General features: G+C 41.7%; 2 protein-coding genes across 3 annotated transcripts in view; one reads left to right on the top strand and one right to left on the bottom strand.

Moving 5' to 3' along the window:
* Cep83 (centrosomal protein 83) overlaps positions 1-1,927 on the bottom strand; it is a 110,719-nt gene extending 108,792 nt beyond the window's left edge. The window contains exon 1 of one of the 2 annotated variants that reach the window (XM_032911614.1): positions 1,549-1,927. The gene's annotated coding sequence lies outside the window, so the exon portion shown is untranslated. The remainder of the gene's footprint in view (positions 1-1,548) is intronic. The other variant, XM_032911613.1, reaches the window with a different exon arrangement.
* On the top strand, positions 1,350-13,735 carry LOC116912783. The gene is made up of 5 exons (XM_032916981.1): positions 1,350-1,388; positions 1,458-1,817; positions 1,915-2,368; positions 10,643-10,761; positions 11,778-13,735. Exons 1-4 carry the CDS (start codon positions 1,350-1,352, stop codon positions 10,744-10,746), a joined length of 957 nt encoding a protein of 318 aa, XP_032772872.1. The 3' UTR covers positions 10,747-10,761; positions 11,778-13,735.
* Positions 13,736-14,408: the final 673 nt, after the last annotated feature.

The raw sequence follows: 14,408 nt of genomic DNA, 5'->3' as shown, positions 1-14,408 counted from the left end.
CTTCCCTAAACCTCTCCAGCCCCTGAGCTTCCCTTCCCTTCCCCCAGCTTCTCTTTCCATATAACCTCAGTCAACTTGACTGCTTACTCTCTCGACTCTTGGTTCTGCTTTACACTCCACTCCTGGACCTCTCTCCTCTTTCCTTTCTTGCTCTCCCCACTCTTCCCCTCTCATGGCCCCGTCTATTCTGTTGGCCATGTTTAGTCTAGACCCTTCTTGACGCCTCTGGCTGCTCTCTCCTTTACACCTACAGAAAATCCTCTCCTCAACCATACTGGGAATAGCTATAGACTCATTCTCATTCAGTCCTGGACCAGGAGGCTGAGGCAGAAGAATTGCCAATTCAAAGCTAGCCTGGGATACAAAGCTAGACTATGTCTTAAATGCTTTCCCCACCATATAGAACACTTAATAAAGTAAATTAAATTAAAAACTTAGTTTACCACTCAAGTTATATATTTTAAGGGTTCAACAAGCGGAGACCAAGGCTATTGTTAAACCAAGGCTTAAAAACTTGTACCGTTTTGCCATCTCTCAAATGTATGTAACTTAAATTGCTATCATCGTGCTATTTGAGAATATTATTAAATACAGCCTGCATATTTTATCTCATTAGAAAGGAAATACTCAAAGAGAAACACCCAGCGTACTCTGGGATAAATAACAACCAAAAGGAACTCAAATCCCTTTCCAACTCTCCAAAGAGTCTTGTGTGACAACAGAAAAATCAAAGCATTCTAATAATTCTAAATAAAACTGACTTGGAATCAAATCTGAATACAAAAAGCGACAAACGTAACCACCTATAAGCTAAAAGCATAAATCTGGAGAACTCCAAACTCAGATTAATAGGCCACATTTACTTATGTTCTAGTTGAATATTAGACTTGTTTACGATGATGTTGCTTGGTAACAGAAGCACAGCTTTAACCTACTTAGTTCTTTAGATCTCAATTTAGTACTTTATACTAACAGCCTGATCCTATAATGAATTACATATTAAAAAAATCGGAACAAATTTATCCATATCCTCAACATCTTTGAATAGAAGTGGCCTGATAATTGAAAGGTAAGACTTTAAATTTGTCTTTAAAGACACTTAGATGCCCTCTAGGGCATTTTTAAAAAAGCCAAGTGTCCTTTTATTGTACTCAGAAACTGGACTTAGAACTTGTCAAAGTACCAAGCCCAAAATACACTTCCCACACTTCAGACCTTACCTCAGCAACATCCGCAAACAAACTGCTACAACTATCTTTAAGGACAAGGAAAATGACGACAGCGTAGCTTTTCCGCCACAAATTAAACTGGGGGTGTTTTACATTAACCCCATTACTCTGCTAGCTATCATGCCGCAGTGCACCAAAGAGCCCGGAAAGGAGTTTCACGTGCTTTTAAAAAAGAAAAAAAAAAACCCGGGCCTGCCTTCCTAACACGCGCTTCCACTTCTTCACCAGGAAACAAAACCGGGGTTCAAGGGCGGACGCGGAGGAGTGCTGCAGGATTCCAAGCAGACGCCCAGCATGCCTAGAAAGCGAGGTGACTTACCAAACTCACACACGGTCCTAGTAGCGTGCCCTAGCACAGCAGCCGCGCTCGCCCCCCTGGGTCCCCGGCACAGCTCCGACCACCGCCACCCACACCGCTCTGCTCGCTCAGGCATTGGGGCCGAGGGGTCCAGACGGTCCCACCGGCTGGGGTATCGGCCCAGCCCGCCACGTCTGGAGCGGTCCAGGCGGCCGCTCCCGCCGCGGGGGTGGAGACAAGCCGAGGAGCCGGGCTGTACCCGAGGGCACCCACTCCAAGGGAAGGTTGAGGTAGCCGGGGAAACTGGGAGGGCCGAGAGGGCGGCGGCTGCAAGCCCGGCTCCTCCTCCGCGGCCCGGCCTCCTCAGCAGACACGCCGCCCCCTCAGCCCGCCGCCCGCCACTCCGGAGCAGACCTGGTCCCGAGCCGCGGCAGCGCGCGCGGCAGGAAGTCCCGCCCCCGTGCTACGTCATCGGCACTGCGCACCGCCCCAGGGCCCGAGCCGTTGGTGAGGAAAGCGGGCGACGGTTGCGCGGGCAGCCGCTGCTACTGTGGGAAAAGTGCGGACGCCACTCTGGGACGTCCCTGTGGGCCGCACCAAAGCCCGCGAGCCCGGGAAACCGCAGGTCTCGCCTCACGCCCGACTCCCCGTGGGTTGAGGGACTCCCTGCCCTTGTCCCGCCCAGGTTACACTTCCTTCTCTGAGAGCTTGGACGGTGCTCTTAGCCGCCACCTCTATCACTGCCCGCCTGTCATCATGCCTGCTGGGCGGGTTTTCGGGCTCTGGCACCCAGTCAGCCTGCAAGTACGGAGTCGCCTCAGCTTGCCAACAGGGAAGTCAGGTCAGGACCCCCTTCCTGCCCCAGTTCCGTCCTGTAAGCCCATCTACTCTTAGGTGTATAACAGGGCGAGCTCCTGGTCTCCATGCTGCAAACTAAATTGACACTTGGTGACAGCTTTGATATTTGTGACCTAAAGGCTGAAATAAACTAGGCTTACAGCGTTTCAAGGCGATGGGAGAAACAGGCATCCGGTCTATACCCATGTTTGCTGAATGCCTCCTTACTGTGGGCTTGGATCTTGACGGTGTATTGTGAAGCATAGCTTATGTTTGCCCATGAGATAACTATATCCAGCCTCTGGATAGATGGTAACTGAGCTGTCGCATTTTTCTTGAAATAGGAGTGCATACTATTATGGGTGGGTTATATAAAAGAGACACGCGGGAGACACATTCACAATCAGAATGGAGAAAGCAGAAGTCTGTGTGTGTGACATTGACAGTAAAAATTTGCTGAACACCTATATCAAGTGCCGCAGCATTTTTAGAGATTATCTGAACCCCTAGTTCTGTAGATTCAATTATGTTTTATGGTTTCCCCAGATCCTGAAATCAAATCAAAACAGTGAAAGTATCCGTTAAAAAAAAAATAAATCACTGAAAAGTGAGAAGACTGGAGAAATGACTAGCGAGTGAAGAAAAGCTTTATTTCTCACACAAGAGTAAATGCTAGATGAACACTTAAAAGAAAAAATTAAACCATTAAAAATAGGGGAAAATCCGTTGTGGAGAGATGGCTCAGTGTTTAGAATGCTTGCTGCTTTCCCAAGGACCTATATTCTGGTCCTAGAACCTAGGTCGTGCTGCTCTAATCTGCCTTTAACTACAGCTCTCAGGGGATCCGACACCTTTGGCCTCAGAGCACCTACACTTATGTACACCTACCCACATAAAGACACAGTAAAAGTAGTCATATTTTTAAGTAGAAATTCAAAGTGAATACATAGATAACCTTGAGGTTAGAAAGGTCTTTTCCAAGTATGAAACTATAAGAAACAACTAAGATTGTAATACACCCACAAAACTGAAAATAGTGAACTATAGAAAAATATATCCATACATGTGCAAAGAAAAATTATTCCCAACATACACCTCTTAGAAAATCAATTATAAATTTCAACACCTAAATAATAAAAATCGACAAAAGAGAAGTGTCACATGTCTGTAATCCCGGCACTCTAGCTACTGGGGTAGGAGTTTGACTCAAAAGAGAAAATAATCCATATATATCGTGATTTCAAGAAAAACACCCAGTTAATAAATGAAAAGTTGTCTACCTTCCAAACATTTCATTTGCTTATCGGTATTGACAGAGCTGTGAAAATACAGTCCCTTTGTGACTACTGGTGTGAGGGCAATAACAGTCCATCCTGATTTATTAATATAAGCATCATCCTCTGTCCCACTTAAAACAAGATTCCTGGGGCTGGGGATTTAGCTCAGTGGTAGAGCGCTTACCTAGGAAGCGCAAGGCCTGGGTTCGGTCCCCAGCTCCGAAAAAAAAGAACCAAAAAAAAAAAAAAAAAAAAAAGATTCCTGAGGATCTTACCACGGTTATATTCCATATTCAGTGTATGATATCACTAGAACAGAAGAGAATTATGGTGTGTGCAGACAATAGAATACTCTTGGCCCATTAAAGCATTGTATTACATATGTCCATGGACTCTGGGTCCTATTTGTCCAAAAGAAAGAGCAAACTACAGATCACAGTGTACAGAATATGAATTCACATATGTGGATGAATAGAAATATGAGTACAAAACTGAAAAGACTGAGACTGCCTTTTATCTTTTGGATGTTTTAACCTTGTGTAAGGTTTTTTGAATTTATAAATTGGTTATTTTATGAAAGTGAGGTCGTGTTATGTTTTTTAATTAAAGATGTGCAGGGAAAGAAGCAGCGAACTGCAGGCCTACACAAGTATGCGACCTTGGAATCTGAATACAGGTTGTTTTTGGTTTTTGGGTTTTTTTTTTTTTTGCCATAAATTTTACTATAACTTACTTGCAGACCTGATCACTAACTCATCACATATCTTGATTCCCACTCCTGTATTCTCTGTCAGTCAGGTATTTTTTATTATCTTGTAATTCCCTCTACCACTGGATTACTTTTGCATTCTCCTTACATTTATCTTTCTGCTATGTATTACACATTTCCTTTCTCTTCTAGCATTCATTATGTATTTGTAAATTCACACACTGTTAAGTCCCAGTGCTAATAGAACTATGTGGAATTTAAAGAGATACTTGGGTCACTTATGCTAGTAATAATTAAAATGAAACAGACAACTTTCTCTTTTTAAAAAAACTGCGGGGTTGGGGATTTAGCTCAGTGGTAGAGCGCTTGCCTAGCAAGCACAAGGCCCTGGTTAGGTCCTCAGCTCCGAAAAAAAAAAAAAAAAAAAAAATAAAATTAAATAAATAAATAAATAAATAAATAAAAATTAAAAAAACTGCCAAAGCTGCTGTGAGGTTGGGGAAGAACTCCATGACATTTGCCATCCTGTGTGAGACCCAGGAGAGGAAGGGTCAGCAGCAAGCAGAAGCTGACACAGGCGGAATGGAACACTTAAATAACTCAGTAGAGAACAAATTGGATTTGTAATCAAAACCCTAAGCGGGAACTCCAGGCCCATATGGCTGTACTGATGACTTCCATCAGCACCTTAGGTAATGGGTTCCAGAGCTACCCTGTTTCAGAAAAATAGTTTCATGAGTTCAACATAACCTTAGTACCAAAATTTGCCAATAACATTTTATAAGAATATTGATTCTTCATAAGCACAAACATTTAAATTCTTAAATATTAGCAAACTGAAGTTGACAATATAAGATAGCATGACCAAAGAGGATGACATTTAATACAAGGCAAGATCTCATACCATTCATGAAACAAGAATAAAAGCCATAGTCCCATAGGTGCAGAAAAATATTTTACAGAATTCAAAACTCAAGGTTAAGAAGTCACAGCAAGCTAAGAACAGAAGGGAACTCGAGCAGATTGGTTATCTTTTGAAAACTTAGTGGTAAAATAGGAAACCTGATTCCACTAAGATCAGGAATAGCATTAACACAAAAGTTTCTACAGCAGGTGAGGTGGTACTCACTGTAGCCTCAGCTACTTAGGAAAGCAAGATGTGATGATGATTACTTGAGCCTTTGAGTTCAAGACCATAGCAAAAGAAAAAAAAATCTCAAAAAAGAAAAAAATATTGTTTCCACACTCCGTTGAGGACCTAGGAGACCCCAGTCAATGTAATTAACCAAAAAGGAAGTCTATAGATTAGAAAAATTCAACTCCTGGTTTCAGAACTTGTTACAAAGCTATAATGAGATAGTGCCAGGAAGATTGCCCTGTGGATAAAGTACTTTTTGTTGCATAGGCATGAAGTCCTGAATTCAGATCTCTACCACCCATGTAAAAGCTCGGCACAGGAGCCCTCATCTATAGTCCAGATGCTCGTGGTTTTCAGGCAGGTCCTGAAGGGTCATAGGTCAGCTAGTCTAGACAAAACAGCCAGCTCCAGATTTAGTGAAACTCCCTCTCAAAAAGTGAGATGAAATGGGGAGAGGAAGACACCTGACATAGACCTCTGCTTTCTACACATGAGGGAACAGACAAGCATGGGGGGGACACGAGCATGCAGGCACACACGCAAGACAGTGCTGTCATAAATACAGATTGTAGATACATGGAACATAACTGAAGAGTTCAGAAATGTATATGATCAGTTGATTGTCAGTAAGAGTGATGAGATACAATAGGAAAAAGAATAACTGGTACTGGGAAAACTGGATATCCACATAGGAAAGGGAATTGGGACCCTACTTCAATGCAGTTATAAAGTGGTTTAAGATGAATCAGAGACTGACATCCAGCCCCATGTTGCTTCGGATGACATGTCTGGGTCTGTGGTCCTATCAAAGATAGGGTTTGTGTTGATGTCAGAGGCCCTTGTTACCACCAAAGCCAATACAGCCCAGACAACAAAGGCCTGCTCTGGGCTATCTAAGGCCGTGTTGATATCTGAGCACTGTACTGAGCTGGCCCCAACCCTTGCCTACTACCACATGAGAGTGAGCTTGCACCACTCCTCACATGGCTACAGCATTTGGAAAAGCAGACCCTGCACCTTTCCTTTGCAGCACAATAGAGCTAGCCCTGGCATCATGGAGGTGAATGAGAGCTGACCCTGCTCCTTGCCAGCTTGGACACTGAGTGAGATAGCCAGGGCAGTGCTGGAGATCTTTCCGTGGTGAGGTGGGTGCAGAAGAACTGGTGGACTGACCGACTCAGCTACTACCAAGTCCCAGATCCAGAGCTTTGAACTGGCCCAACCTAACATCTACCCTGTCTGTGAATTGCTACACCGTGTGAAGGGGCTGGTCCTGCAGATCCACAGCTTCAGGATCTCCACGACACAGGGCAACAACAGGATATCAGAGAGGAGTCCCAGTGAGGATCCAACACTGATAATTTAGTAGAAGCCAGAGGCCTCAACTAGACCCCATGGCTCATTGGAATGAGCATATGCAAACAAAGATGTGTGTGCAAAGGATATACTGCATGACACACTGTGACACAATTGTAGCTTCCATGGCGAGATGTCTTTATTTTCCCCCTTTGGGAGGGTGCAGGAACGGAGGATGGATACAAAGAGATGGAGAGATGAGTGGGTCAGGTGCATGATGTGAAATTCACAAAGAATAAAGAGTTTAAACAATTCTTTTAAAAAGACCTAGACTATATGAGATTCTGCCTTAAATAAATGAACAAATGACCTAAAATTTTAAATGAGTAAGAAATTTTACAAGAATCCTGATTAAACAAAGAATATTCACTAGTCTTTAGTGACAAGAAATGCAAGTTCAAACTGTAGTGGATTCCATTCCATGGCACACATGGAGGAGTGCAGTCTGTCCTGTGTAACCCAAATGTCAGTGACTATGTGAAGCAGCTGGGACTCACACAGCACTGGTGTTTAGTGTACCATATGTTAAAGAACTTTCACAGCTTCTTTAAAGTTAAACGTCAATCTAACCTATGTATGATCCATTAATCTCAGTTACTTGACTAAAATGAAATACAAGGTTGCAAGAAAACTACATGTTTAGAACAGCCTTATTCATAACCAAAAGTAGCCATGTAACTATCAGAGGAACACAGATAAAATATGAAAAATATATATAGTCACACACTAGACAAGTCAGCAATAAAAGGAACATGGATAAATCTCACAAATATTTTCATAAACAGAAGCTGGACATTGCAGAGTACATGATAATCTTGTTCCATTTGTACAGAATCCAAGAGAAGGAGAAGTTTTATAAATTTCAAAGTGATTTTAAGACACAGCAACATGGTAAGAAAAGAGTCTAAAGGTTTTGAATGATTAAGAGGTTCTATATTTTGTCTAAGTGATTGAAATAATACTGTTCTCAAAATTCACAAACTGAGTAAGATTTGTGCATTTTTCTATATTAACTATACCATAATAGTTTATATAGTTTAAAGCATTAATAGAAATTATACCTTTCCATTCACTGAAATATAATAATGTCTGCTAGGAAGACTACTCCCTTCCTGATAGCAAGATACCCTAGAAATCTGATCAGCATTTAGGACATTGCTTAGTGTTCCCACTTTCAGGGGGAGTGAAGCACAAATCAGCCCTCAGGACCAATGGGTAGAAATCCATGGCTTTTGTGAGATAGAAAATATCCATTTGAAAAGTCTGATGAAAACATAAAGGAAATTATTTGAGAGACAGAAGGAGACCAGCAAGAGGGGAGTAGGAGAAGACTGGTGAGACAGCTTCACAGGGAAAAGTAATTGTCACACAAGCTTGAGTTCCATCTGAGGAACCCACCTAAAGGTGATAAAAGAGACCCCATAAAGTTGTCCTTGAACCTTCAAATGTGTGCCATGCATGCACATCATGCACACACACACACACACACACACACACACACACACACACACACACACACTTCAATTGTAAAAAGAATGGGAAAATGAAAGAAGGAGAGGACAAAGTATAATGGCATACACATAAATATATGAAAATGGTGTAATGAGGCACATTTATATGCTCGAACAATTTAAATTTAACCCATCTATATGCCTTTTCATTTAAAAAATACCCAGGGTGAACATGATAGCAAAGTCATACCAAACATTAGTCTTTTAATACTAAAAAATAATTTTAGCCAGGTATGGTGGCACACGCCTTCAATTCCAGCACTGGAAAGCAGAAACAGGTGGAGTTTGAGGCCTTTCAAGGCCAGCCTGGTCTTCAGACCAAGTTCTAGGACATTCACAGTTATACTGAGAAATCATATATATGTATATGAATTGTACTGAGTATATCCAAAATTTTTTGTCATTCTTTAAGTACATAGTAATTGTAGTAGGTTCATAAGTGTGTCATAACAAAAAACGTAAAATGATGAAGAGTTTATTGAACTGTTGGGGATATTATTGTGCATAATGAATTAATTGACCTGTTGATTTTGGGCCACTAGTGAAGTAACACACCACAGCAAGGAATACATAGTTCGGTGGTTCTCAACCTTTGGGTTATGACCCTATTCATAGGGGTCTCCTAAAACAGAAAAACACAGAGATTTATAATATAGCAAAATTAGAGTTATAATGTAGCAACAAAAATAATTTTATGGTCAGATATAACCACAACATAAAGAACTGTACTGAATGGTTGCAGCATTAGGAAGGTTAAAAACCACTGGCACAGTTGAGCAGAATTGCTCAAGTTCATAGGTGAGAAGTGAAAGAGAAATAGGAATGGATGGGCTGGGGTTCCACTATTCTCTTTTAGGACATAACCCCCATACTAAAGAACTCCCAGTAGGCCCCATTTTGTAAAGGCTTTACTATCTCCCCAAGTTATGATACACTGTTTGCCAAATGAAATTTCAGGAGAGCATTTAGGATCCAGATTATAACAATAAATAATATAGTTCTAATTTTAAAGAAAAAAGAATTTCTTTAAAATTTAAAGAATGCAAGAGAATATATATGTTATATACAATTACATTTTCTAAAAGGGGCTTGAACATCTAAATTTTCTTATCCATAGGGCATCTGGGACCCAATCCCAGATAGACAGCACTATACACACACAGAGAGAGAGACAGAGACAGAGACAGAGAGACACAGAGACAGAGAGACAAAGAGACAGAGATTGTATGAGTACACTGTATCTGTCTTCAGACACACCAGAAGAGGGCATCAGATCCCATTACAGATGGTCGTGAGACACAGTGTGGTTGCTGAGAATCGAACTCAAGACTGCTGGGAGAGCAGTCAGTACTGTTAACCACTGAGCCATCTCTCCAGCCCTGAACAGCATTACTACCACAAGAAATACATTCAAACTGCAAGGGGAAAAATGAGTATCCAAACAATAATAAATGAGCTAGTCTACTATGGTAGAAATGGTATGCTACCATTGGAAATGCTATAAAATAAAGGCTTTGGTATTATCAAAGTTCACATTACTAATTCATGGGAAAATAGGACGTTTAGGTTAGAATTGTTTGATAGGTGTGTATGTGTGTAACTCGGGAAAACGAAACAGTTCAAAATGTACGCACACTTTCCCTTCATCTGTCTCCTCCTCTCTCCCTTTCTCTCTCATACCTATGCTTCCCCTCAAGTTTTCATTCATTGGTCCTCTTCTCTCCTCTTTCTTTCTCTCCTCTAGACCAGATTTCTCTGTTTTCATAACTGATACTCAAGAAGCACTTCTAACACTACCCCTGACACACATCCCTGTTTTTCCACCTCTCATGACCACGAAATCCTAAAATATGTACTGAATTGAATATCTGTTTCTGTACTGTGGCTCCTTGAAGGACCAGAAATCATGATACTATCTAAAGGGCTTGGTCCAAACCCAATTTTCATCCCCTTGGGTAGTAATGTTCTCCCATGAAGATGCATGAACTAGGTAATTAGTTCTTTGAAAGAATAGGAAAAAAACGTGTTTACCATGATTAGTGAAAAGGGAGGGGGGATTTGTCATATAGCCAGGTGTAGGTGGTGGCACACACCTTTAATCCTAGCACTTGGGAGGCAGAGGCATGCACATCTCTGAATTCAAGGCCAACCATGGCTACAGAATGAGTTCCAGGGCAGCCAGGGCTACACAGAAAGACCCTGTCTTGAAAATGCAAAAGGGTTTACTACACACACACACACACACCTATCAGACAACTGTAACCTGAAGTTTTCCATTCTGTTATAGAGGACTCTGCCTACTGTTGGTTACTTCACAGCACCTCTACTTTCAAAGAACATCTTCCTGAGAATAAACATGAAGAGTACTGTGACTGTAAAACATCATATTGACAGAGAGTTCAAAGGGTGGGTTATTTACAGAGATGTCTCTATCCATTCTATACTGATGTTTTTCTAGTTTACTATGGAGATGATTGCTTTCTAACTTTTTTCTCTGAATTCTGAAACTATCTAGCCTCTTTGATACTTACAGCCTATTCTATAAAGGTATCCATTTCAACTGAAGATCAAGAACTAGGATAGAGAATGAATAGAAAAAGAACCAAGAGAATAAAAGAGAGAATGCTCAGTCTTCTTTTTTTTTAAACTTATGAGATCTCTTCCAACTCTAAAATGTTGTGATCTTAATCACACTCTTGAGTTGTTCTCAAAGAAGTGTTTTATAAATTACACGTTGCTTCAAGATTGGGAACCAATGCTATGTATAGCATTTTAAGGAGAATCCTGGAATACTAAGCATCCTTCACTGCAGAACTTAGTTTGAGTTCTGGAAGAAATAAGCAAGATAGAATTAGGCATGCATGGTATTGATAAAAAGGAAATGGGGTTTAAGAACAAGGGAAAAAGAGGTGAACTGGGAAAGTCTTCAGACTAGTTTAACCCTTACAACTGTAAGAAAGCCTTGGCCATATCATAAGGAGGCTCAGATGTATGGGGAATGACTTTTGAGGGGTTCCAGTTTGGACAGACACTGCTTTGCTCAGCCATTGGTGGGGAGCAATTCAGGAAGATTATAGCTTGTAGCTTAAAGGCTGTAATGAATCCCCAAGATGCAACACTTGGGAAACTGTTGGTTATAGCGCTCTCTCTTTCTCTCTCTCTCTCTCTCTTTCTCTCTCTCTCTCTCTCTCTCTCTCTCTCTCTCTCTCTCTGCGCAGAGAGAGATATATAGATATATTGATAATTGATATATAGAATCTATAGATTAGATGATGGATATATATCGACAGGTAGATACATACTACATATTGTATACATACTAAAATATATATTACAAATAATACAAAATATAAAAATAATTGATATATGGCAAGGTGACTGTTTTGATGTTTTCCCTTTTATCTCCTTTTCTTTTCAACCAGAATACTGGATACAGAATAAGAAAATTTGGGAGATTAAAACTCAGAAGTTGAGCTTCAGCCCGGAAAACAAGATGAGGGATCTTTCCAGCCTGCACCAATGTTCACATTTCTGATTGAATTACAAGGTTTTTCTTGTTTCAAACTCAGAAGCCCTTTGGAAACTTTGGGGGAAATCTCACCACATCCTTTAAATCTTGCTTATGGTTAGCGGGGTAGATACACTAGAACTCAGGGAAGTATCTCAGCCTCCAGTATCCGTAGCCTTGCCATAAATCTACCTAAGGTCTCCTGCCCCGGCCTTGCTGTCTATCAGTGTGGTGTGTGTTCACAGTTTTACTTTCCCAGCTAGCCATCTTTTCCTGGATGGTCTTAAACTATTTGCTGAGTTTGGGGGTTTTTTGTTTTGTCTGATTGGATTTTGTTTGTTTTGTTTATTTTGCAGAGCGTTTTCAGACTTTTCTGTTAGGTGAATTTTACATTACCATTAAGAAATGGTTTCCAAGTTGTACATTGCCCAGTAACTGCCTCTCACTATTGTAGTTTTGATGGTACTTTTGGTATTATTTTAATTTTGGGTCTTGATCTTTGGACATGAAGCACACCATTATTAGTTTCTGCTGGAGATATTTATGTGTGTGGTGTGTACACTTGATCACATGTATGTCTGCACAGCTGTGCACATGGGTGTAGAGGACAGAGGTTGGCTTGGGGTGTTTTCCTCCATCACTTTTTGCCCTTAGTTTTTGACCCAGGGTTTCTCACTGAACCTGTAATTCATCAGCTCAGACAGGCTGGCTGCCAGTGAGTTTCCCAGACTGCCTGTCTCTGCTGTCTCAGGCCTGAGGTTATCCGCCATATTGGATAAGCACTTTACTAGCTGAGTCGTCTACTCCACCCTGTGGAAACAGTGTTGCTAGAGGATTCTTATTTGGGTCTTTCTTCTTCTTCTTCATCTACTTTATCTTCTTCTTAAGTATCCTTTCCTGGCATTTGTTACATCACAAGCTTTTGTATCTGTATTTCTTGACTCCTTCATGGTTATTTCAGACCAACTTTCCCTTTTTGTCATCCTAGCAGGGACTCTTAAACCATCATGTATGGGAAGCTGCTCCTCCATGACCTCTATGGGCCTCTCCTCTTGAGAAAGTACTTTATTAAGGCAAACTACAGCTCCTGTCACTCAACTGGTTTCAGGGCTGCAAGTGCTACTTATCATTCTCCTCCACAGTCAATGGCAAGTTCTAATTCCCTTCGGTTGTTTCTTCCATAAGCCTAAGGGCTTAGCTTGTATGACCCAAATCCTCATTCCTGATTTTTAAAAAAATGTAATTGGTAATTATTTACACCTCACTGGAATTGCTGCACCTGTCCTTCCCCAGTTACAATTTGTAATCAAAACGTTCCCAAATCAATCACCTATATGTGTCCCTACCTGGCATCATTTTGGTTTCCTATTGCTCTAGCTCAGTTACCACTGCCAAGATGGGAAATCCTTGCCTGCTCACACCTGGATCCAGAGTGCAAAATGTCCACATAGTACTCTAACTTAGAGTCTAATGGGACTCTCACTGTGTCTCCTGGCAGAAATGCATGCCATTCGGAAGCCAGGACTTTTATACCTTCAATGTGGGGACAGGAAAGTGTCCCCTGACAAGTCAGTAGGACTGGGGTTGAGTGGGGTTGTTTCTGCTTTCTCTGTTTTGTTCTTGGAGCCATGTGTTTGTTCTCAGCAGGACAGTAATTGAAGTCAGTGTGCGTACTGCTTCCTAAAGGATGGCACTTAACCCTCATGAACTCCCGCTTCTGAACTGGCACTTCCGTTATCCCATAGTACAGTGAGAGCAGATGCTAGGGTTAGACAGCCAGGTCAGAAACACCGAGGAAGGTAAATAAGAAGGCTTGCACCTGGCTGTGAAATAGCCAGCCTGACCAGGTAAGAGAAGAGGCAGAACACTGGGAAAACCCAAACCTCCTGAGATGTTTCATCTGTGCCTAAGAGCCCCACCCTCCCCTGTAGGAACATGTGCAGGTATTCTTGCCCTTTTCCCTCCCTGTAGGAACATGTGCAGGTATTGTTGCCCTTTTCCCTCCCTGTAGGAACATGTACAGGTATTGTTGCCCTTTTCCCTTAGTGAACATCTAAAATTTACAGATAGTTAAACCTTCATGGATAAGCATGCATCTAATTGTAACAGACTGAATTGTGGGTAATGGCTTCTGAGAAAGCTTCCGCTTTTGTAGGAGGGCAACCTCTCAATACTGCTCCAGGAATAGACAAAGGAGACCTGGTGGACAACATCCAGACATCCCTGGGCCATTGCCCCTTGGCTCACGGTACCCTCCCATCTTGCCTTTGCCTTCCCATCTGCTACAGCACACCCCAACAACTTGTTTCCCTTACCTGTCCCCTAATGTGAATCTCTTTGCTTGAGATTGGAGGACATGTGGAAGGAGGCATCTCTAACACCGTCAGTAGGTTGCCAGGTGATCTGTCAGGCTGAATGACCCTGTTGATTCCCTGGCCATGAGTTCACATACCTTTTTACTGTGAAGTAGGTCCTGTTTACATGCTCTCTTGAATTGGACCCCATACCTGTGGATCAGGCATTCTTTAAGGTCCTAAGTAATGAT

The sequence above is a fragment of the Rattus rattus genome, chromosome 1, assembly GCF_011064425.1.
Source record: "Rattus rattus isolate New Zealand chromosome 1, Rrattus_CSIRO_v1, whole genome shotgun sequence".
Lineage (NCBI taxonomy): Eukaryota > Metazoa > Chordata > Mammalia > Rodentia > Muridae > Rattus > Rattus rattus.
The sequence above is the reverse complement of the archived record's forward strand: the minus strand, read 5'-3'. Positions and strand labels throughout refer to the sequence as shown.

Bases quoted from the DNA above. Each gene is read 5' to 3' on its own strand.
- LOC116912783 (XM_032916981.1), top strand. From the start codon at position 1,350: ATGCCGCAGTGCACCAAAGAGCCCGGAAAGGAGTTTCAC. The intron at 1,389-1,457 runs GTGCTTTTAAAA...CTTCTTCACCAG, and splicing joins AGCCCGGAAAGGAGTTTCAC to GAAACAAAACCGGGGTTCAA. The intron at 1,818-1,914 runs GTAGCCGGGGAA...CCGCCCCCTCAG, and splicing joins CACTCCAAGGGAAGGTTGAG to CCCGCCGCCCGCCACTCCGG.